Genomic DNA, 25,879 nt, shown 5'->3' with positions numbered 1-25,879 from the left:
TGACTGCTGACACTTCAACCCATGTCAAAATAAACACTAGAATAGCCCAAAGTAAATAGGGAAGCAGACTGGGATAGTGTCTGGCACTGTCATTTTCCCTTATCTTATTTCTCTATCACAGTTATCTCTGATCAACAAAAATACTAGCACAGCAATAATCCTAGACCCTTTCAGAAAAAGCAAGGAATTTGTTCCTGATCCCAAGATTGATCATGGGGACTATCATATACAAATTAATCTTCTTGGTATAGATCTAATCATCTAACAGAATTAAAAATTCTCAGCATCTTAGACTATGGATCAGATTCCATCTTTCAGACCCAAATACTATACGCCAGACAAAACCTTCAGATTCCAATGTTATGGTGGCATGGTAAAATCTATTTACTGGTTGGCTGAGTTTACTAAAAAGAGAGCACTTGGAAAATCTCACATCTTAATTTATTAATCAAATAATGAAATTATTTCTGATGGCCTAGTTCTCAAACTCACTTTGCTTCTCAGATAAGTTCCAGAACAAATGACTAGCTCTTGGTAAATTATTTCTTCTGTTCCAGTTCACTGAAGACACATAAAAGCACCAGAGCTGCAGTGAGCCAGTGTTCATCCCTGACCAGCTCTGGGTCTCCTACAAAACTCTTTTCATTATCTAAATCAGGCAAGAACTCAGTAACTCCAGACACATAATAAAGTAATAACATAAGAGGTGAATAAGCCTGATTCTAATTTGCATCCCACACCTACCCCAGTGGAGGAGGAATAGCTCAAAACAAAACAAAAATGCACATGTCCTGAAGCTTTAACATCTGAAACCTGGAAAGAGCTATGAAGGCCTCTATAGTGCAGTAATTTCCAAATGCTAGTTCAAAAATTAGTGATGATCCCTGGCAAAAGAGGCATTGGTCTAAGAAATATTAAGAAAAAGATAGGGATGTAATTAAATTTTTCATATAGCTAAATCTACTCATTTCAAGAGTCCATGTTCTTGGGGCACCTGGGTGGCTCAGTGGGTTAAAACCTCTGCCTTCGGCTCAGGTCATGATCCCAGAGTCCCGGGATCAAGACCCGCATCCCATCCAGCTCTCTGCTCAGTGGGGAGCCTGCTTCCCCCTTTCTCTCTGCCTGCTTCTCTGCCTACTTGTGATCTCCTTCTCTCTGTCAAATAAATAAATAAAATCTTTGAAAAAATAAAATAAAAATAAAGAGTCCATGGTCCCGTCCGAGACTATATTTCGCCTAGTTTTTTAGTATGAATTGTTATTCCTTTTGTGAAATTAGGTATAATTTGTTTAAAAGTATTCCTAATTTAGCAAAATAGCAACAGTATGAAAACTCACATTTTTCTCTTTACTTTTACTCATTTGTGCATTTGTGAAACCCTGAAGTCCAGGAATCTGTGAACCACTTATCTGGTGTATCACCTGGAAATCCATTTCACATGGATGAAAATTACACATACATTTGACAGGGAAACACCAAACTGACCCTAATGATTTATGATTTACTCCTGCATAATACTCCTCAAGGTTTCTACCCATACTATTTTCCTACTCCTGCTTAAGCCCATTTTCTTTCATTCTGCTTCAGTGGAATTAATTAATAACTACTAAATATGTTCTAAAAATCTTGGCACTTGTTTTCAAAAATTTTTTTTTCTCAAAGGATCTCGCTTGGGGCCCCTGAGTGGCTCAGTGGGTTAAAGCCTCTGCCTTCAGCTCAGGTCATGATCCCAGAGTCCTGGGATCAAGACCCACATCAGGCTCTCTGCTCGTCGGGGAGCCTGCTTCCCACTCTCTCTCTGCCTACTTGTGATCTCTGTCTGTCAAAGAAATAAATAAAAAATCCTAAAAAAAAATTTTTTTTAAAATAAATAAAAGGATCTCACTGTTCAAAGAATGAAACTGGAAATTTAAATTAAGGAACCTGAATATCTTGTTTGTTTAGATCAGGTGACAAGTCCTTTCCTTACTATGACTCTTGGAAAATCTAGGACCTCTCATCTGCTTGTGCAAATAAGGAGTGCCCCACCTCCACCCACTCCTAGTGTTTTTCTCAAGAACCAATTACAGGGGAATGAGAGACATTAATCTCAGCTGGTTGAACTGTGAAAGGGGTAGAAAAGGGAGTGAACTTCTTTTCATGTGTAACCCCAGGTATGCAAAAACATATGTTTTAATTTTTATCAAGAACATGTATTAATTTTATAAATTATAACAAATCTTTATGTAGAAAATAAAAAAAACAAAAATTTTCCATTTTTAAGGAAAGAATGTATTTTTTAGTCTCCAGGTCTCTAAAGAGTTATTGAACTTGGAACCAGGATTCTCCAGTAACACAGAGAGACATAAAAGAGCCAATTTAGGGACGCCTGGGTGGCTCAGTTGGTTAAGCAGCTGCCTTCGGCTCAGGTCATGATCCCAGCGTCCTGGGATCGAGTCCCACATCGGGCTCCTTGCTCGGCAGGGAGCCTGCTTCTCCCTCTGCCTCTGCCTGCCTCTCTGTCTGCCTGTGCTCGCTCTCTCTCCCTCTCTCTCTGACCAATAAATAAATAAAATCTTTAAAAAAAAAAAGAGCCAATTTGGGTTTGCTCTTATGACATAATAAATACATATTTGGTATCTGCCCCCTTAGTTCCTGACACAGCGCTCCTAAAACCCTTGGAATTTTCTGAGCGATGAGAATGATAGGAGAATCTCACACAGAGCTCCTAAATCCCTTGAAATTTCCTACGTCATAGGAGCACCTTTTGTTCTAATGAGATGATACTTGGTGGGCTCCTCGATAGCTGGTTACCAGAAAGATCAAACCGTGACTTGAGACTTAGAACTTTCAGCCCTACATCCCCAGGATGAGGAGAGAGGCTAGAGACTGAATTAATAATTGATCATGCCTACAAGATGAAGCCTCCATAAAAAACTCTAAACTACAAGATTCGGAAAGCTTCTGGGCTGGTAAACATATCCAGCTCCACAGGGACCAAAGCTCCTGCATTCAGGATCCTTTTGGACTTCTGTATCCGTTTATCTGGCTATTCATCTGTATCCTTAATTATATCCAACTAGCAATAATAATTGTCGTAAAAATCAAATGACTTCCTCAAAATCATACAGAGTCTCAACAGCAAAACAATGCAGTAATAATTGTCATTTCTGATATCCCTGCTAATGGAAATATCTTCTAATGGATGTACAAAATAAATAGAGATAGAGTATAGAAGTCCACATACGCAGTTCATAGTTATGGCAGCTTGATGTTGAGCGTATTCCTGGGGAAAGAGCTTGGTGCTCACTGGCTGGGGAATGCACTGCCTCTATTATGGCTTGCTGCAAAACAAACACTGGATGCTATTTTTGCTTTTTTGCCTTTTTCCACAAAAGCCAAAATCCTCCTTAGATTTCTTTTGGTTTGTAAGGACAGGTATTCATGTAGGTCTTTCTTTCTTTTTTTTAATTTTATTTATTTATTTGAGAGAGAGAGAGAGACAGTGAGAGAGGGAACACAAGCAGGGGCAGTGAGAGGGAGAAGCAGGCTTTCCAGCAGAGCAAGGAGCCTGATGTGGGGCTTGATCCCAGCATCCTGGGATCATGAACTGAGCCCGAGGCAGACGCTTAACAACTGAGCCACTCAGGTGCCCCTCATGTAGATCTTTCTTAAAAGCAAAGAGGTATAACACAAACTATTGACAAGTCAGGGATACCTATGTCTCATTCTCTCCTTAAGTTGAATAAATGGACCAACTGACTATTCAAATGAATTGTGTGTTTCAATATAAAGAAAAGGCCCAAGTTAAATAGCATTTTTCCCCCCAAGCTGACAGAGTTGATCAGGAGGGAAGACAACAGGGAATATTAAAACATTAATCTGAAACAGTCTAGACATTTTTCTACTCTAAAGAATAACTTAAATATTTATTGAGAATTATTTAAATAATATATTACCCTAAAAGCTCCAAGTTAACCCTGAATATTCAAACAATGAAGTTTTTTAGTGGCACCTAGGTGGCTCAGTGGGTTAAGCCTCTGCCTTCGGCTCAGGTCATGATCTCAGGGTCCTGGGATTAAGCCCCGCATCAGGCTCTCTCCTCAGCAGGGAGTCTGCTTCCCCCTCTGCCTCTCTGCCTACTTGTGATTTATCTGTCAAATAAATAAATAAAATCTTAAAAAATAACAAAAACAACAACAAAACGCTAAAGTTCTTTGAGCATATTCTTAGTCCCAAGCTTTACTTATGAATTTCTATGGCCAAGATGGAATAACAAGAACTCAATTCACCTTTCTGGCAAACAAACAAAAAAGACAGTAAAAACATTTCAAACAAGAGTTTCAAGACACAAGACATCAGATAACAAAGTCAGTGATCTCTGAAACATGGAAATATGAGATGAGCCACAGAACTACCTCAGCTTTCTTTTTTTTTTTTTTAAGATCTATTTATTTGAGAGAGAGAGAGCATGCCCATGAGGGAGGGCAGGGCAGAGGGGTAAAGAGAGAATTTCAAGCAGACTCCAACACTGAGCACAGAGCCAGATGTGGGGCTTGATCTCACAGCCCTGAGATCATGACCTGAGCCAAATTAAGAGTTGGCCACTTAACCAACAGAGCCACCCAGACACCCCTACCTCAGCTTACTTTTTTAAAATTTTATTTTATTTTTTTATTTGAGAGAGAGAGAGAAAGTGAGAGAGAGAGAGCACAAGAAGGGGTAGGGACAGAGGGAGAAGCAGACTCACCACTGAGGAGGGAGCCCAATGCAGGACTTGATCCCAAGACTCCGGGATCATGACCTGAGCCAAAGGTCACTCAATCAACTGAGCCACCCAGGCATCCTCAGCTTATTTTATAATATATATATACATACAAACACACACACACACACACATTTTTATATATAACATATATAAAACATATATAAACATATATAAGAACACATATCTAAATAATATATACACATAAATTTTTATACATAAACATATATAAAACATATAAACATATAAAATTTATATATAAACATATAAAAATTTCTATATTTGTGTGTGTATATATTATGTGTTTATTTATTTATTTATTTTGGTCAGAGAGAGAGAGAGAGAGAGAGGACAAACAGAGAGAGCAGCAGGCAGAGGGAGAAGATGACTCCGGGCTGAGCAGGGAGCCTGATGCGGGACTGAATCCCAGCATCCTGAGATCATGACCTGAGCCAAAGGCAGATATTTAACCAACTGAGCCACCCAGGCATACCTAAGCTTACTTTCTAAAGAGTTTCCATGCTATAGTACAGGAAGACAAAACTAAGGGAGGGCTTGCAAACTCTGAGTTGAGGAGTTAGAAATGAGAATCCAGGAAGACGAAGGCTGCTAGAGTTCACAGAACAGAGTGCTGGAGAGGAAAGAGCTGCTCAGAGCACCCTGGATATTTGCAGATCTTCCTGGAGTGTTCAGCGAAGTACTAACTGATGTGTGTGTGTCAGGGAACTATCCAAAGCTGAAAGAACTATCTAAAAGTATTACAGAATAGTATCTAGAGTTCACATAGGCCCAAAAGTAGTTCCTACCACCAAGATATCAAAAAACTGGTAATTCAACAGGACATAAAATAGAGTACTCAGGAAGGTCTTGGCTCAGTTGTGAGAAATAATTAGCCTGAGACTGAGCATCACTCCAAAACTAACTAAAAAAATCATAAAAGGAAGATCTGAGAGATTCAAACTATTTCTAAGTAAATTATCTGCATCTAAGGATAAAATACAAGAATGGTTGTAGGTATACAGAAATATCTAGTACACCCCAAATATAAAATTCACAGTGCCTGCCATCCAATAAAAGATGCAAAGAGGGAGTAAAACATGATCCATACAGAGAAGAATAATCAATCAACTGAAACTACCCAAAACTGAAACAAATATTAGAATTAACAGTAAAAGACAATAAAATAGTTATTATATTCTATCTCATATTTTTAATAAGTAGAAACATGGAAGGTATTTTTAAAGACCTTATTTGAGCTGTTAAATATAAAAACTACAATGGAGGAAATAAAAATATATACAGATTAGACACTACAGAAGAAATGACTAATGAATCTGAAAGTATAACAAAGGAAAATATTCAAAATGAAAAACAAAGCCAAAAGACAAACACAAAAAAAGAATCCCAAAACTGAAAAAGCATGAGTGAACTATGGGAAAGCTTCAAGTACCATTATATATAGGTAATAGGATGCTGAAAGGAGTGCAAGTAGTGGGGAAAAGGGAAACAGACAACATATTTGAAGGAAATAATGAACAAAAGCTTTCCAAATTTGATGAAGACTATAAACTCATAGATACAAAAGCTCAATTAATCCCAAGGAAAAGAAATACGAAGCAAATGACACCAAGACCCATCATAATCAAATTATTCATTTTTTAAAAGATTTTATTTATTTATTTGTCAGAGAGAGAGCTCACATGCACAAGCGGGGGTGGGGGAGCAGCAGGTAGAGGGAGAAGCAGACTCCTTGCTAAGCAAACAGTCTGATGTGGGACTGGATTCTAGGACTCTGGGATCATGACCTGAGCTGAAGGCAGATGCATAACCAGCTGAGCCATCCAGGTGTCCCAAATTATTCATTTTTAAGACAAAATCTTAAAAGCAGCCAGAAGAAAAAAGATGCAGAGAGGAACAAAGATATAGTATCAGATTTCTTAAAGGAAACAGTTCAAGCAAAAAGAGTGAAGAAATATGTTAAAGTACCAAAATTTTCTCAATCCACAAATCTATACCCAGCAAATATACTCTCAAAAACAAAGGCAAAATAGACATTTTCAAACACACAAAAGCAGACCCATAACATAAGAAATGTTAATGAGTATGCCTCAGGCAGAAGATAAAGGGTATCACACAAAAATCTGAATTTTCCCAAAAGAATGAAAAACAGGGCGCCTGGGTGGGCTCAGTGGGTTAAGCCGCTGCCTTCGGCTCAGGTCATGATCTCAGGGTCCTGGGATCGAGGCCTGCATCGGGCTCTCTGCTCAGCAGGGAGCCTGCTTCCTCCTCTCTCTCTGCCTGCCTCTCTGCCTGCTTGTGATCTCGCTCTGTCAAATAAATAAATAAAATCTTTAAAAAAAAATGAAAAACATTGGGAATAGTAAGTGTAAAAGTTTTTTTTATTATTTAAATCTCTGTAATGATAATTAACTGAGCAAATATAAAAATATATTGTGAGCTTTACAGTATACATATAAGAAATACATGACAATAAGCATAAAGGCCAGGAGAGGAGAAATTAAAGTATTACACTGTAAGATTGTCACCCTACATGTGAAGAGATATGATTATTACTTCCACTATGATAAGTTAAAATGTATACTATGAGTCCTAACATAACCACTAAGGTAACACGACAAAGGGTTTTAGCTAATAAGCCAACAAAGGAGATAAAAGGTAATAATAAAAATAGTATATTAGGGGCGCCTGGGTGACTCAATGGGTTAAGTCTCTGCCTTCAGCTCAGGTCATGATCTCAGGGTCCTGGGATTGAGCCCCATGTCAGTCTCCCTGCTCGGCGGGAAGGCTGCTTCCCTGCTCTCTCTGCCTGCCTCTCTGCCTACTTGTGATCTCTCTCTCTCTCTCTGACAAATAAATAAATAAAATCTTTTAAAAAATATATAGCTGTCCAGTTATCCCAGCACCATTTATTGAAGAGACTGTCTTTTTTCCACTGTATATTTTTTCCTGTTTTGTCAAAGATTAATTGACCATAGAGTTGAGGGTCCATATCTGGGCTCTCTACTCTGTTCCACTGGTCTATGTGTCTGTTTTTATGCCAGTACCATGCTGTCTTGGTGATCACAGCTTTGTAATAAAGCTTGAAATCAGGTAACATGATGCCGCCAGCTTTATTTTTGTTTTTCAACATTTCCTTAGCGATTCGGGGTCTCTTCTGATTCCATACAAATTTTAGGATTATTTGCTCCAGCTCTTTGAAGAATGCCGGTGGAATTTTGATCAGAATGGCATTAAAAGTATAGATTGCTCTAGGCAGTATAGACATTTTAACAATGTTTATTCTTCTGATCCAAGAGCATGGAATGGTCTTCCATCTATTTGTGTCTTCTTCAATTTCTTTCATGAGTGTTCTGTAGTTCCTTGAGTACAGATCCTTTACCTCTTTGGTTAGGTTTATTCCCAGGTATCTTATGGTTCTTGGTGCTATAGTAAATGGAATCAATTCTTTAATTTCCCTTTCTGTATCTCTTACACCGTACACAAAGATAAACTCAAAATGGATAAAAGACCTCAACGTGAGACAGGAATCCATCAGAATCCTAGAGGAGAACATGGGCAGTAATCTCTTCGATATCAGCCACAGCAACTTCTTTCAAGATATGTCTCCAAAGGCAAAGGAAACAAAAGCGAAAATAAACTTTTGGGACTTCTTCAAAATCAAAAGCTTCTGCACAGCAAAGGAAACAGTCAAAAAAACAAAGAGGCAACCCATGGAATGGGAGAAGATATTTGCAAATGACAGTACAGACAAAAGGTGGATATCCAGGATCTATAATGAACTCCTCAAACTCAACACACACGAAACCGGCAAACATATCAAAAAATGGGCAGAAGATATGAACAGACATTTCTCCAATCAAGACATACAAATGGCTATCAGACACATGAAAAAATGTTCATCATCATTAGCCCTCAGGGAGATTCAAATTAAAACCACATTGAGATATCACCTTACACCAGTTAGAAAGGCCAAAATTAACAGAACAGGAAACAACATGTGTTGGAGAGGATGTGGAGAAAGGGGAACCCTCTTACACTGTTGGTGGGAATGCAAGTTGGTGCAGCCTCTTTGGAGAACAGTGTGGAGATTCCTCAAGAAATTAAAAATAGAGCTTCCCTATGACCCTGCAATTGCACTCCTGGGTATTTACCCCAAAGATACAGATGTCGTGAAAAGAAGGGCCATCTGTACCCCAATGTTTATAGCAGCAATGGCCACGGTCGCCAAACTATGGAAAGAACCAAGATGCCCTTCAACGGATGAATGGATAAGGAAGATGTGGTCCATATACACTATGGAGTATTATGCCTCCATCAGAAAGGATGAATACCCAACTTTTGTGGCAACATGGACGGGACGGGAAGAGATTATGCTGAGTGAAATAAGTCAAACAGAGAGAGTCAATTATCACATGGTTTCATTTATTTGTGGAGCATAACAAATAGCATGGAGGACAAGGGGTGTTAGAGAGGAGAAGGGAGTTGGGGTAAATTGGAAGGGGAGGTGAACCATGAGAGACTATGGACTCTGAAAAACAATCTGAGGGGTTTGAAGTGGTGGGGGGGTGGGAGGTTGGGGTACCAGGTGGTGGGTATTATAGAGGGCATGGATTGCATGGAGCACTGGGTGTGGTGAAAAAATAATGAAAATTTTTCTGAAAATAAATAAATTGGAAAAAAAAAAAAAATATATATATATATATATTTTCCCAAAAAGGGAAAAAAGAGAAAAACAGAAAACAAAGGGCAAAATGATAGATTCAAATAAAACAGTACAATCAAATTAAGTGTAAGTGGCCTAAAAACCACAATTAAAAGGCAGAGATTATTGGACTGGATAAAATACTAAGACCTAAATACATGCTGGTTACAAGAAATGCATTTTAAATAAAAATATACAAATAGGGCGCCTGGGTGGCTCAGTGGGTTAAGCTGCTGCCTTCGGCTCAGGTCATAATCTCAGGGTCCTGGGATCGAGGCCCGCATCGGGCTCTCTGCTCAGCAGGGAGCCTGCTTCCTCCTCTCTCTCTCTCTGCCTGCCTCTCTGCCTACTTGCGATCTCTGTCTGTCAAATAAATAAATAAAATCTTAAATATATATATATATATACAAATAATTTAAATTTACAAGGAGATAAGATATACCATGTCAATGATAAATGAAAGTGAAACAACAAAACAGTAACAAAAGGTGAAATGGCTATTTAAATATCAGAAACAAAGTAAATTACAGAGCAAAGAAAATTACCAAGGATAAAGGTCATTTCATCATGGCAACTAGTTCATCTAAACAAAAGAATATGAAAATCTTAAATTTCTATACTCCTTGGAAGAGAACTTAAGAATACATGAAGCAAGAACGAATAGAACTAAGATGAGAAATAGATAAACCCACAATTATTATCAGGAAAATCACTATCTTTCACTAATGAATACAACAGGTAGACAGAAAAACAGCAAGAATCTAATAGACTTGAAGGTCACTATCAATCAACCTGACGTAATCAACAGGTATAGAACATTCCATCCAGTGACAGCAGAGTACATCCTAAAATCCACACATAACCTCAAGGGACCCTGAGATTGTTTTGGCTAAAACAATCTTTTTCTTCTTTTTTAAAATTTAAATTCAATTAATTAACATTTAATGTATTGTTTCAGGGGCACAGGTCTGTGATTCATCAGTCTTATATGATACCCGGTGTCATTACAACACATACTCTCCACAATGTCCATCACTCAGTTACCCCATCCCTCCACCTCACTCCCCTCCAGCAACCCTGAGTTTATTTCCTAAGATTAAGAGTCTTTTATGGTTTGTCTTCCTCTCTGGTTTCATCTTGTTTCATTCTTCCCTCTCTTCCCCTATGAACCTCTGTCTTGTTTCTTAAATTCCATATATCAGTGAGATCATATAATTGTCTTTCTCTGATTGACTTATTTCACTTAGCATAATACCCTCTAGTTCCATCCACTTCATTGCAAATGGCAAGATTTTTTTTTTTGATGGCTGCCAAAACAGTCTTTAAAAAGAACAAAGTTGGACGACTCCCACTTCCCAGTTTCAAAACTTAGTACAAAGTAACAGTAATTGAAACAGTGTGATACTGGCTTAAAGACAGACAAACAGAAATAACGGATCAGAATAGAGAGCCTGGAATAAAATGTCACATGTAAGTCATATGATTTTAAACAAGAGTGGCAAGACCATTTAGTGAGGAAAGGACAGTCTTTTTAGCAAATGGTATTTAAAATACTGAATATCGGGCACCTGGGTGACTCAGTGGGTTAAGCCTCTGCCTTCAGCTCAAGTCATAATCCCCGGGTCCTGGGATCAAACCCATTATCAGGCTCCCTGCTCGGTGGGGAGCCTGCTTCTCCCTCTCTCACTTCCCCTGCTTGTGTTCCCTCTCTTGCTATTTCTCTTTCTTTCTGTCAAATAAATAAATAAATCTTTAAAAAAAAATAAAATACTGAATATCCACATGCACATGAATGAAGCTAGACACTTACACTGTATACAAAAATTAGTTTAAAATAGATCAAAGACTTAAACCTAAGAGGTAAACTCCTAGCAGAAGACAGGGGAAAAGCTTCATGACCCTGGGCTTGACAATGATTTCCTGAATACAAAATCAAAAGCATGGGCAACAAAAGAAACAATATATTGGACTACATCAAAATTAAACAGAGTGAAAGGGCAACCTATGAAAGAATGGGAGAAAATATTTGTAAATCATATATTTGAAAAGGAATTAATATTAATAATACATAAAGAAGAACTATGAATCAACAGCAAATTTAAAAATGGACAAAGAACTTGAATAAACATTTCTTCACAATAGATATATAAGTAGTCAATAAGCACACAAGATATTTAACATCACTAATATCACTGACATTTTTTAAAAGATTTTATTTACTTATTTGAGAGACAGAGGGAGCAAAAGCAGGGCAGAAGGAGAGGGAGAAGCAGACTCTGTGCTGAGCAAGGAGCAAGGAGCAAGATGTGGGGCTCTATCCCAGGACCCTGGGATCATAACCTGAGCTGAAGGCAGATGCTTAACTGACTGAGCCACCCAGGTGTCCCTAAACTGTACATTTAAAAATGTTGGGATGTGAATTTTGTTACATGTTTTTAACCCAATTTTTAAAAAATTTAGTGATTAAAATAGTCTTATGATAAGCACTTTATCACAATTTTTTAAAAAGCTAGGGGTGCCTGGGTGGCTGGGTTGGTTAAGCATGGGCTCTTGGTTTCAGCTCAGGTCATGATCTCAGGGTCATGAGATGGAGCCCTGCATCAGGCTCAAGCTGAGCATGGAGACTGCTTAGATTCTCTCTCTCTAGGCACCTGAGTGGCTCAGCTGGTTAAGTAACTGCCTTCAGTTCATGTCATGATCTTTGGGACCTAGGATTGAGCCCCACATCCAGCTCCCTGCTCAGCAGGGCCCTCTCCCTCTGTTTGTGCTCTCTCTCAAATAAAGAAATAAAATCTATAAAAAAAAATGATTCTCTCTCCCTCTGCCCCTCCCCCACTCACATGTGTTTTCTCTGTCACTAAATAAATAAGAATAACTAAAAAAGCTAGTGTGTTTTAGCCCTCTTCAGCCCATCCCTCCCATTGATTACAAACAAAAACTCTGGGAAAATATAAAAATTAACTGCTTGAAGACTGAAAAGTAAAAATCAAACAAAGGAATCAAATATAGAGAAGCAAACTGCACAAAAGTAAGTTTCCCAAACCTTTCTCTCTTGCTCTCTTATAGCTCTTCCTCAAGTGTACATCCCAATCATAATGCTTCTCAATGAAGGCCCCTGAAACCCTCACAGAAACCTATATTCTAGGCCACATAAACCAAAGAATGTCCCATTTCAGGCAGGAAAGTGTAGGTGGAAACCCAAAAGTGACAGATCAAGAAAAGCAGATGTCCTAATTCTGTGTATGGTGCCATATAAGTCTCAACCTAACCACTGCACTATGCACGCACATGTCAGCCCAAAACAAGCATAGCTAAGGCTTAGAGAACTAGGTATAGAGAACTTGAACCTAAAAATGATGAAATGAAATTCACATTCTAGGCCGCCTGGATGGCTCTGTTGGTTAAGTGACTGCTTTCAGCTCAGGTCATGATCCTCGAGTACCAAGACCAAGACCTACTCAATAGGGAGTCTGCTTCCCTCTCTGACCCTCCCCCACTCCTGCTCTCTCTCTCAAATAAATTTTAAAAATTGTGAAAAAAGGAATTCACATTCTAAACCTAATCAGGTTGACTGTCTGCTAAACAAAAACATTAGCATTCGCCAGAGAATTACAAAAGAACCCCAAGTCTATGAAGTGTCACAGTCACAATGTCCAAGATGAAACCCTAAATTACTTGACACACAAAGAACAAAAATTTGTCACCCATTATCATGGGAGAAGACAATCAACAAACACCACTTAGAGATGGCCAGATATTGGAAATATCCAACCAAAAAATTTTTTTTAAGATTTGTTTATTTTTTTGACAGAGAGAGACACAGCAAGAGAGGGAACGCAAGCAGGGGGAGCGGGAGAGGAGAAGCAGGCTGGGAGAAGTGGGAGAAGCAGGCTTCCCACTGAGCAGGGAGCCTGATGCAGGGCTTGATCCCAGGACCCTGGAATCATGACCTAAGTTGAAGGCAGACACTTAATGACTGAGCCATCCAGGGCCACCAACCAAAATTTTTAAAAGCAACTATTATAATTCATATGATCCATGAGGTAAAAGAAAACAAACTTGAAAATATTTTGGGGGGTGATGGAAATAGAAATGTTTGTTATCTTAATTGTGGTAATGATTTTTTTAAATTTTATTTATTTGTTTAACAGAGAGAAAGAGAGAACTCAAAAGTAGGCAGAGAAGCAGGCGGTGGGGAGGGGAAGCAGGCTCTCCGCTGAGCAGAGAGCCCAATGTGGGGCTCAATCCCAGGACCCTGAGATCATGACCTGAGCTGAAGGCAGAGGCTTAACCCACTGAGCAACTCAGGTGCCCCATGTGGTAATGATTTGAAAGGGGTATATATATACTAAAAAAGACAAAATTGTACACTTTAAATATTGTTGTGTAGGCGTACCTGAGTGGTTCAATTAAGCATCTGACTTTGGCTTGGGTCATGATCTTGGGCTCCTGGGACTGAGCCCCACATCGGGCTCCCTGCTGAGTGGCGGCTCCGCTTCTCTGCTTCTCCCTCTTCCTCTGCCCTCCCTACCCCTGCTCATGTTTTCTCCCTCTATCAAATAAATAAAATCTTTTAAATAAATCTCATTTATTATATGTATAGCTCAATAAAGTTATAAAAAAACAAAGTAACATTAATCATACCTATGCCAAGCACAAGGTAAATAATATTAACGATCATTTTACAGACTAGGAGAATAAAGTTCAGAAATTATTAAGTATTTGCCTAAGGTTACAAAGTTAACTGGGTCCAGAATTCTATACAGATTTTTTTTCTTACTTCCAAAACTATATTATTTCCTTAGCGGAGAATATAATACAGTGTTACTCAATTTATGAGATATTAGGACTGAATAAAGTGTGTTTTTATGATACTAAAATTCTTATGAGATATTTAATATATATTAGTACATGGATTTCATACCACCAATTACATGTATTATTTTCATACTAAATTGAAAGAAATATTCCCTCTAGTAACAAATGTCAAAGGAAACACATAGCAGTGAGTACCGATTGCATTTTTTTTAAAGATTTTATTTATTTATTTGACAGACAGAGATCACAAGTAGGCAGACAGGCAGGCAGAGAGAGGGAGAGGAGGAAGCAGGCTCCCTGCAGAGCAGAGAGTCCGATGCGGGACTCGATCCCAGGACCCTGAGATCATGACCTGAGCCGAAGGCAGCGGCTTAACCCACTGTGCCACTCAGGCGCTCCCTAATTGCATTTAAAGATTTTATTTATTTGACAGAGAGAGATCACAAGTAGACAGAGAGGCAGGTAGAGAGAGAGAGGGAAGGAGGCTCCCTGCAGAGCAGAGAGTCCGATGCGGGACTCAATCCCAGGACCCTGAGATCATGACCTGAGCCTAAGGCAGCGGCTTAACCCACTGAGCCACCCAGGTGCCCCCGATTGCATTTTAACCTCTACTTTTTCACACAGCAAGTCTGAGAAATATAAGAAATATATACAGATGGTACTGTGTGGGTTAATCCACTGATAAAAATCTGTGAAAAATCTATAATCCATACATGATAATCTATAGTATTTCCCAATTGAAGCCAATGTTTATTCTTTTTTTTCCATTTTATTTTATTTTATTTCTTTTCAGGGTCAATGCTTATTCTTTTTTTAAATTTTTTATTGTTTATAAACATATATTTTTATCCCCAGGGGTACAGGTAATGTTTATTCTTTTAATAAAAAAAAGTATTATTCTCAAAAGCTGGGTTTTTTTTTGTTTTTTTTGTTTTTTTTGTTTTTTAAAGATTTTATTTATTTATTTGACAGAGAGAGATCACAAGTAGGCAGAGAGGCAGGCAGAGAGAGAGAGGAGGAAGCAGGCTCCCTGATGAGCAGAGAGCCCGATGCGGGACTCGATCCCAGGACCCTGAGATCATGACCTGAGCCGAAGGCAGCGGCTTAACCCACTGAGCCACCCAGGCACCCTCAAAAGCTGTTGTTAAAGAATGTTTTATTATATGGAAGTACACTCATGATATGTTGAAAAATAAAAGCAAATTATATGAAGTATTAATGTGTTATTTGTTTTAAAATGCATATATGTACAGAGAAAAAGATTGGAAACATACATAATATATATAAAATAATATGTGAGTGATTATAGGTGATTTTAATTATCTTTTTGCTAATCTGAATTTTCCACACTTTCTATAAAAGTGTCCTACACATAGCAGTGTTTTTTTAGTATATGTGCTGCTGAAGTGAGCACAACAAGCCGTGTTTTTTAATATGGAAAAAAATTCAGAGCTATTGTTTCAAAGGACAACAATAAACAAAGGGATCCCACTTACCAAGATAGATTATCTTTGTTTTTTATTTAGGTCTGAGTATACCTGTCTTACAAGATACAGTCACAGTCTAGTACTACTCACCTGTCCAACTGCTTGCAAGTTATAGCAGACAACATCCTTATTGGCTACTGAAGTTCCATAAAGAAGTGCCTCAATGAGCCAGCATATCCCCAGGAGAAGGTCAGAGAAGCTCAGATAAAAGAGTGGCCTTATCTGTCAAAGCAACAAGAGCCTCATTTTATAAATGATGTAGCTAGGAGAATAACAATCAATTATTTTTAAGTTATATCTTTCTAGGAGAAACCTGGGCATCATTTTTCTGGGGTCTCTGTCATTGGTGGACTGTGGGGAATGTAAAGGAATACTCCACGTAGGAAGGAATCTGTAATTTCAACTATCCCAACTATCCTGGAATAAGACTACTCATGGATAGATTAGCATTGACCTTCTTCCTTATAGACACATTCATTCCTCAGATTTAGGGACAAAGGAAAGAATGGAGAGATAAGGAATTTTGTGATGGGAGATACACCACAAATAGAAAATTAAAAGTACTTGAGCTGCACGGCCAACATCTTCTAACAATAGGAAATGAGATCATTAGCTGAGTGTTTAGGGATAAGGTTAACACTCAAAGAAAATAAAAATGGGTTTTTAAAATCTTAATACAGTTTAACTTGCATTTTTCTCATTCTTTTCTTTATGAAAAAATTATAAGATATTTAAAGTGTGCAATGTGATGATTTGATAGACAAGTACATTGTGAAAGGATTTCCCCAAGTTAACACCTCCATCACCACACACATTTACTTTTTTTTGGTAAGAACATTTAAGTTCTACTCTTTTAGCAAATTTCAATTATACAACAGTGTTATCAACTATAGTCACCACATTATACATTACATCCTCAGACTTTATTCATCTTATTTCATCAATGAAAATTCAGAGTAGGGGGTGCCTGGGTGGCTCAATGGGTTAAGCCTCTATCTTCAGCTCAAGTCATGATCTCAGGGTCCTGGAATCAAGCCCCAAATAGAGCTCTCTATTCAGCAGGGAGCCTGCTTCCCCCTCTCTGCCTGCCTCTCTGCCTACTTGTGATCTCTCTCTCTCTCTTTCTGTCAAATAAATAAAATCTTAAAAAAAAAGAAAGAAAGAAAGAAAGAAGGGGCGCCTGGGTGGCTCAGTGGGTTAAGTCTCTGCCTTCAGCTCGGGTCATGATCCCAGGGTCCTGGGATTGAGCCCTGCATCAGGCTCTCTGCTCGGCGGGGAACCTGCTTCCTCCTCTCCCTCTGCCTGCCTCTCTGCCTACTTGTGATCTCTGTCTGTCAAATAAATAAATAAAATCTTTAAAAAAAAGAAAGAAAGAAAGAAAGAAAACTCAGAGTAGGAAAAAATATTGGTATGAATTTTTTTAAAAGATTTTATTTATTTATTTGACAGAGAGAGAGAGATCACAAGTAGGCAGAGAGCCAGGCAGAGAGAGAAGGGGAAGCAGGCTCCCTGCTGCGCGGAGAGCCCGATGCGGGGCTCGATCCCAGGACACCGAGATCGTGACCCGAGCTGAAGGCAGTGGCTTAATCCACTGAGCCACCCAGGTGCCCCTGGTATGAATTTTATATGCTATCAGTGAAGTCTGTCCTTCTTTGTCACTTTCTAGTATTCTTCCCCTTTTGCCCTCCCAACTCCCACTTTTCTAAAAATAGTATTGGTTAGCATACAGAGAAAATTATAAAATGTTTATTGAGAGACATCAAAGAAGATCTAGAGTGAAGATAAACACTATGCTCATGGATTGTAAGACCTAAGATTACAAAAATCTTGTAAGTTCTCCCTAAATTGATATATAGATTAAATGCAATCTCAATTGTATCTCAACATATTTTCTTGTGGAAGTTGACAAGCTGGCTCTATATCTGATGTAGAAATACAAAATATCAAGAAAACCAAGACATTCTTGATAAAAAAGGAGAAAGATTTGTCCTACACATAGCAAAACTTAATATAAAGCTAGAGTGTAGATATTGTGGTACTAGCATAGGGATAAGCAATAGACAAATAAAACAGAATACAGAGCTCAAACAAACCTAAGCATATATGAAAACTTTTGATACATGATAGAAGAGGCTTTTTAAAAAAAAATATTTATTCAACAGAGAGAGAGAGACCACAAGCAGGGGGAGGAGCAGAGGGAGAAGGAGAAGCAGACTCCCTGCTGAGCAGGGAGCCCTACTGCAGGGCTCTATCCCAGGACTCCAAAATCACAACCCAAGGCAAAGGCAGACATTTAACCATCTGAGCCACCCAGGTGCCCCTAGAAATAGCTTAAGGACATTTTTATTATTACTGGCAAACTTATTATTATTACTGTAGTAATCTCTACACCCATTGTGGAACTCAAACTTACAACCCTGAGGTCAAGATTTGCAGGCTCTGCTGACTGAACCAGCCAGGCATCCCACAAAGTGGCTTTCTGGATCAAGAAAGAAAGGATAGTCTTTTCAAAACATGATGTTGCGGGGTGCCTGGGTGGCTCAGTTGTTAAGTGTCTACCTTTGGCTCAGGTCCTGATCCCAGGGTCCTAGGATCAAGCCCCACTTCTGGCTCCCTGCTCAGCAGGAAGCCTGCTTCTCCCTCTCCTGCTCCCCCTGCTTGTGTTCCCCTCTGTATCTCTCTCAGTTAAATAAATAAATAAAATCTTAAAAAACAAAACAAAACAACCATGATGTTGCAACAACTGGGGTCTATATGGATAAAAATAAAAGTGGACCCCTATGTTCTATCTCACACACTCAAAAATGAGTTCCAACTGGTTTAAATAACTAAATATGGAAAGCAAAACCCATAAAAAATTTTTCTTAGATAACAGAGGAGAATGTTTTGAACTTCTGGCCAGGGAAACATTTCCTAAACAAAAGAAAAAGGCTCTAAAAGGAAGTAATTGAAAAATTCAACCAGTGAAAAAAGAAAAATATGTCAAACGACACCACCAAGAAAGTGAAAAGACATGCCACAAAATGGGAGAAGATTATTTGCAGCACATAAAACTAACAAAGGGCCGGCATCAAAACAAAATTAAAAACAAAAACTCTTACAAAGCAATTTTTTAAAAAAATCTAGTAGAAAAAAATAGGCAAAAAATGTGAACAGGTAGTTAAGAGGATATCCAAATGACCATAAACATATGATAATATGCCTAACATGATTAGTAATCAAGGAAATGAAAAATTAAATCCACAAAAAATATTGTACACTCATGGCAAAAATTTTTTAAATCTGACAATATCCAGGATTAATGGAAACAAAAAGCAATGAAACTTTTCCTACCCAACTGGCACAACCATTTAGAAAAAGTTTGGCATTATCTAGGAATATGTCTCTCCTACAGCAATTCTATCATTAGGTAAATACACTAGAGAAATGTTTGCATGTGTGCACCAGAAGACATGGACAAGATTAAAGATTATATATAGATATAATATATATATTATATCTATACACCATACAAATATAATATAGATACATAAATTATGATGTGTTCAAAGTAGAGAATGCTAAACATCAGTGAAAATTAAATGAACCAGAGCTTTACACAAGAATAAATCTTACAAATAACACTGACAAAAAACAGCAAATCACAAAGCTATACAAAAATACATACAGTATTAGTCCATTTCCAAAAAAGCTCAAAAGTGAGCTGAATTAAATTGTTTAAATACACATACCTTGACAAAACTGTACATAAAAGCAAAGAAATTATGATCACAGAAGTCAGGATAGTGGTTACCTCTAGAGGTGAGGAAGAGAACTGTGACCTAGTAAGGAGCATAGTAGGTTGACCAGTAAGGAGCATTTTGGTACAGACAATTTCTATTTCTTATTCTTACTGGTTATAATCATTCTTTAAAAAGTGCATACAGGTTTTATGCTTTGTAATCCACATCTGATATATATCACAAGAAAAAGTAAATTTTTTTAAAGATTTTATTTATTTACCTGACAGAGAGAGATCACAAGTAGGCAGAGAGAGAGAGAGGAGGAAGCAGGCTCCCCGCTGAGCAGAGAGCCCGGTATGGGACTCGATCCCAGGACCCTGAGATCATGACCTGAGCCGAAGGCAGAGGCTTAACCCACAGAGCCACCCTGGTGCCCTTAAAGAATATTTTTAATCACAAAAAACACATGGAAGTCATAATCTGAAAAAGACCAAAATAGTTTATTAAATTAAAATAAATGTAGTAAATTGGAGAAATCCATAGGGAATCTTTGAGGTGATTAACTGATGAAACAGTGACTCAGAAAGGCTAACTGAAGAGAGAAGAAGGTGGCCAGACTAGCCAGTGTTAAATAATACTCAGGGCAGATATTCTTTACTACACACTTATGTGACTTCATTTCCCCATAAAGATCACTTTTGATATTCTTTGTAACCTGATTTCATTTGAATAGAAATATTGGGAAGCAGGATTTTAGAAGAGTATTCATATGAATACTATTTTAGGTCTTTCAACTCACCAGAACCCACTTGGACTCAGAATCTCCCCAGGGAAACCCTTTCCCACAGTGCATATTCTACCCCTTATCCTGCTCTTGATTTAAATGAGGTATGAATTGGGCATTTTTTTTTACAATTTTTTTTTTACAGATTTCTATTTATTTATTTGACACAGAGAGAGATCGCTAGAGAAGGAATACAAGCAGGGGGAACGGGAATGGGGGAAGGAGAAGCAGACTTCCCACTGAGCAGGGAGCCCAATGTGGGGCTCAATCCTAGGACCATGGAATCAGGACCTGAGCCAAAGGCAGACGCTTAACAACTGAGCCACCCAGGTGCCACTAGGCATGTTTTTTTAAAAGCAAAAACTTTCATATTTAGGACTATGCCTTTTGCTTTTATGTGTATTACAGATTACTGCACTGATCGTACTTTCCTTAAACCATGGGCTATACCTTCAACATAGTATTTTATAAACATAGGCAGGGTGAAATTTTTCTTCACTTCAACAATAGGTGCTCAGTTAATTTTTGTTGTTTACTTGACTGACTTTATCTCCTGTTACTAGAACTCACTGTTTTCTAAGCGTGAGTGAAAGTATATAAATCTCTTTTTATTCTCCATTTCCCTGCCAAAGACCTTAGTTATGTTTTAGTTGCAAATAGTGCTCTCTGTAAGGCTATTTATTGAATCAATGACCATAAATAAAATTGCATTCTTGCTCACAAAAGCCTCCTGGCTGCCTTTCTCCTCCAGAGTTTATTTGGTGTTCACTTTTAATTTTTTACCCATTAACAGTTATAAACTTGTGGGAGGTCATGGGCCAGTAGAATCTGTGAATGTGCCATCTGGCTGGAATTTTAGTAGGCTTACCCAGAGCAAAGGCTATATATAGTAAAAATAATAATAATATCTGATATTTATTAAATATAGTTTAAAATGTAAAAAAAATGTTATTTCACTCGTTTTTGTTTTTGTTAGCCAAAGCAGCTTGACCATTTACCCCTGCTTGCAAGGTATAGCATCTTACTTAGCTTTCCTCTCATTTGGAAGAGGGGTATGAGAAAAATTCCCTTTTGTACAGGTGAGATTAGTTTTTATATTAGGTAGTGTGTGATAATAACTTTAAAAATTTTTTAATTTAGGGGCTCCTGGGTGGCTCAGTGGGTTAAGCCACTGCCTTCGGCTCGAGTCATGATCTCAGGGTCCTGGGATCGAGTCCCCATGAGGCTCTCTGCTCAGCAGGGAGCCTGCTTCCCCCTCTCTTTCTGCCTGCCTCTCTGCCTACTTGTGATCTCTGTCTATCAAATAAATAAATAAAATCTTTAAAAAAATTCTTTAATGGACAAAAAGGAAAATTAGAGGATGGCTGATATTCTTAATCTGGAAAAATCGGAATTTTTCCTACACCAAGAAAACAGAATGTGTGGGAACCAGTGAACTAGTGATTGTTAAGGTCCTTTAAGCTCTGGTTATGTTTTGAAAGGTATGGGAACTGAAGCCAGAGAAACTTAAGGTCACATCCTAGGCCAAAGTAGATCCTACATCTTTATAAAGCTCTAACCCACTGTCATGCCAGAGGTCACCTTAGAGCAGTGACGTGAGTGGTCACTGAACCAGGAGCAATTTCGCCTCCCCTACGAGATATCTGGCAATAAATTTAAACATATTTTGGTTTTTACAACCTCAGATGTATGGGGAGGTGGTTTGCTTCTAACATCTAGTGGGTAAAGTCTGCAAAGCATCTGAAGGAGCAGACAGCCCCCTACAACAAATAATTGTCCAGTTCAACAGATAAATAATGCAGAGACTGAGAATCTCTGCTTAGCTGTCCTACTATGTAACTTATACTTCATTAACTTAATCACCTATGAATTCAAATTTCAGCAAAGGAGACAAACATTAGGGAAATCTGAATCACAGAAAGATATGTGGCCTAAGATTACTTTGGCAGTCAATGACAATACAGTACCAGGACTTCTACTTTCTAGTTACTTACATAGTCACATTCTATGCCTGAAATTCAAAATCCTATTTTCTTTTTCTTTTTTTTTTAAGATTTTATTTATTAATTTGACAGAGAGAGATCAGAAGTAGGTGGAGAGGCAGGCAGAGAGAGAGAGAGAGAGAGAGAGAGGAGGAAGTAGGCTCCCTGCTGAGAAGAGAGCCCGATGCGGGGCTCGATCCCAGGACCCTGGGATCATGACCTGAGCCAAAGGTAGAGGCTTTAACCCACTGAGCCACCCAGGCACCCAAAATCATATTTTCATTACATACCATATTTCAGTGGCTTAAAAAGCATATATGGAGAATGGCTTTGGAACAAGACAATCCTGTACTCAAATTCTAGCTCTAACAAATTACTGGCTATATATATATAAGATCTTAGGAAAGTCCCTCAACCTTACCAGGATTTCATTTCTTCACTATAATATCAGATTAGTAATATCTACCTCACAGAGTTGTTTTAAGGATTAAATGAAAAATGTATTTAAAACACTGAGCACATCTGTCTAGAATAAAATAAATACTAAATACTGTGTTTAATTTGAAAGGGGACTGTAGTTAAGAGTTAGACTTTTGAAAAATCTCTGTCCTGCTACTTATTATAAAATTTCAACAAGTTACTTCATGACTTTCCTCATCTCATGACTTAATTTCCTCATCTGTGAAATGGAGCTAATACCATCCATCCCATGGGAAAGTGATGAAAACCAATAGATAAAGTCTGTAAAGCACCCAGCATACTTGGAGCTCAGAAAGTGTTCAACATACGGAACTACTGTGATTAGGAAAGTGGGCCCAATAAAAACCCAATCACATTTTCCACATACAAAAGCCCTCCTAGGGACGCCTGGGTGGTGCAGTTGGTTGGACGACTGCCTCCGGCTCAGGGCGTGATCCTGGAGTCCCGGGATCGAGTCCCACATCAGGCTCCCAGCTCCATGGGGAGTCTGCTTCTCCCTCTGACCTTCTCCTCGCTCATGCTCTCTCTCACTGTCTCTCTCTCTCAAATAAATAAATAAAATCTAAAAAAAAAAAAAAGAGTTTAAAAAAAAAAACAAACAAAAAACAAAAGCCCTCCTATATATGTGAACTATATTTTGTCTAATTTTGTGCCATTTGGCCTAGTGAGAGAAAGTGTTGTTACATTTTTATTTCATAGCTAGGAAATATTCTCTCTTCCTAATCCTCTCTCAATCTGGAAAGTTTTTTTGTTTGTTTATACCTTAAATATATATAATTTTTGTTTGTCAATTAACCTCAAAAAAAAAGGAAAATATTTGTACTTGATCTTTTTGGTATGAATAATTTTACCTAGGATGTATTTTTGTTCTGTTTTCACCATTAAATTGTAATTGCCTAGAAGGCCTGAACAGCAAACCTAATATTTTCTGGAAACAAAGTCTGAGCTATTTCTTAGCCCCACTAGCAATATTGCCAAGATACCAGTATCAGAAAACTCACCTCTTTGCAGAATCATACTGTGCTTAGAGTGACTAGAGGCTTCAAACAACTCTATTTCCTAACTTTAATAATTAATGCATAGCAAAAAAATTGTACTTTTAGTAGCCAATCTCTCACTATTCAAAGTTACAGTTAAAATAATTACCTAGAAGAAAAGGGAAACCTATTGACTGTGTCTAAAATATCTCAATGTAATAAAATAATGACAAATTTACAAGTAATTCGTAGACTTATTCCATTATTTATAGGTGATACTTCTCTTATTTATTTCAAAGGCTAAGTCACTAAAAATGTTCAAATCCAACACAAAAAAGAGTTTGCTCACCTCCGGAGATTTCTGTATATTCTGGAATACAGCATAGGCAATAAGAGAACTTGAACCGATAACACTGACAGAGATAAAAGATAATCATTAAAAGAAGACTACTAGGGCTCCCTCATTTTTGCTAATGATTTTTTACAGCTTTACCGATATATAACAGATAAAAAAGAAACCACACACTTTTCTAAAATATGGAAAGCTTCATGAATTTGTGTGTCATGCTTGCATAGGGGACATGCTAATCTCTGTATCATTCCTACTGATTTTGCAAATCAGTTCTGCTGACCCAAGTCCTTTGATTTTCAGATGTTATTACTCAATCTGTTTTTTTGTTATTGTTGATGTTACATTTTATTAATCAGAAAATATCAACATGGTAAAGAACAGCATTTCTCCCTGAAGAGTAAAAGCAAATACCCAGGGGGAAAAATGCAGGAAACTTTAGAATTCTACAGTTTTGCTTTTACTAGTTAAAACAGTCATAGAACATGAGATTAAATAAATTTACCTCAGAGTAGCCATAACAAATTGTATCCACTGTATTGCAGAAAAAACCTAAACAAAACATAAAAGAGAATAAAATCAAAACTTTAACATTTAATATTCAACCTTACTCCAATTTCACTGTTTATTAACTGTCTCTGCAGAGCACAAACTCTTCAGTGCCTAATCAAAATACCCTACAAGTCTGAGACACAGCAGAAAGGCCTCTGGAAGGGCAGGGTGGTTCCTTGTTTCCTCTCTTACTGCTCCATCTCTAGGAAACAGTAAGATAAAAAGAGTAGAGAGGTGGACAGAAAACGAAAAGAGGTAGAGAGGTGGACAGAAAAGAGAATTGGATGAGAATATTTTAAAAGAAAAGAATAAAATGGAGAAGAGGAAGGAAAAGTTAAATTTTGAGAGAATAGACATGCATGAAAAGAACAGGTACAAGGAAAGGTAAACAAATACTAAATAGAGTTGAGTGATAACTAGAGAGAGAAAAAATAAAATAGTAAGGAGTAAAGAAATAGGAAGAAGTAGTAAAGAGATACTGTGAGTGAAAAGTACAGAACAAGGAGGAAGAAAGGGGGAGCAAAAAGAAAGGGACAACTTATAATCTCACCAAGTCCCAATTGTCCTCCAGAATGCTAGCCTCCAGCAGGAAGGCCATGGGGACTTCTGCCCCAGCTATGCTTACGCAGGCCGATCCTTCTCAGGTTCTGAATCCTGAAGCACAGAACAGGTGGCTCCACCCCCAGCTCTGCTGGGCTCCTCCCTACCCAATCCCGCTCTGTATCTTGAGGACAAGGAAAGAGGTGGTGACAAGTGGAGGAGAAAGCCAAGCAGAAAAGAACAAAAACAGAAAGAGCAGGTGACAAGGAAACAAAGTATTAGGAATTGTAAGAGGAAGAGACAGGAATAATAAAAAATAGAGAGAATGGTGAAAAGATAAAAGGAGCTGCAAGAGAGAAATGGAACAGAAAAAAAGGAGAGAAAGGTAAGGAAGAAAAAGGAGGTCTGCTTAACACTTGCCCCATTTAGGGATAAAAGCCTGTGATGGAAAAGAGAGACTGCATATTAAAGCAATCAGTAAATTTTTAGTAATACCAAGAAAAGCTGTGACGAGAATGGGCTATTAATATCTCACATTTAATAGTAACATCTGAAATCTTCTGTACCAAAACTTCCCACCAGAAAAATATTAAGTTACATGATTCATTTAATATACTTGTTTATATATCAAGTCTGTGTAAAGCATTGTGCTATAGAAGATACAAAGACAAATAAGAGACAGACCCAGATTTCCAGGAGCTTATAATACAGCAGGAAAAAT

The 25,879-nt window shown here is 37.9% G+C and overlaps 1 protein-coding gene and 1 pseudogene across 1 annotated transcript in view; both read right to left on the bottom strand.

Annotated features, from left to right (window-relative positions):
- The window catches only part of TMEM116 (transmembrane protein 116), a 54,621-nt gene extending 29,334 nt beyond the window's left edge, over nucleotides 1-25,287 (bottom strand). Inside the window, exons 1-4 of the mRNA XM_044244254.1 lie at nucleotides 25,169-25,287; nucleotides 24,572-24,618; nucleotides 24,067-24,130; nucleotides 15,863-15,994 (exon numbers count right to left, since the gene is read on the bottom strand). Coding sequence (XP_044100189.1) covers nucleotides 15,863-15,994; nucleotides 24,067-24,130; nucleotides 24,572-24,618; nucleotides 25,169-25,216 — 291 coding nt within the window. The 5' untranslated portion in view covers nucleotides 25,217-25,287. The remainder of the gene's footprint in view (nucleotides 1-15,862; nucleotides 15,995-24,066; nucleotides 24,131-24,571; nucleotides 24,619-25,168) is intronic.
- Nucleotides 24,249-24,345, bottom strand: LOC122903841 (annotated as a pseudogene).
- Nucleotides 25,288-25,879: the final 592 nt, after the last annotated feature.

Source organism: Neovison vison, chromosome 3 (genome assembly GCF_020171115.1).
Source record: "Neovison vison isolate M4711 chromosome 3, ASM_NN_V1, whole genome shotgun sequence".
NCBI classification, from domain to species: domain Eukaryota; kingdom Metazoa; phylum Chordata; class Mammalia; order Carnivora; family Mustelidae; genus Neogale; species Neogale vison.
This window is presented reverse-complemented; position numbering and strand designations above follow the sequence as displayed.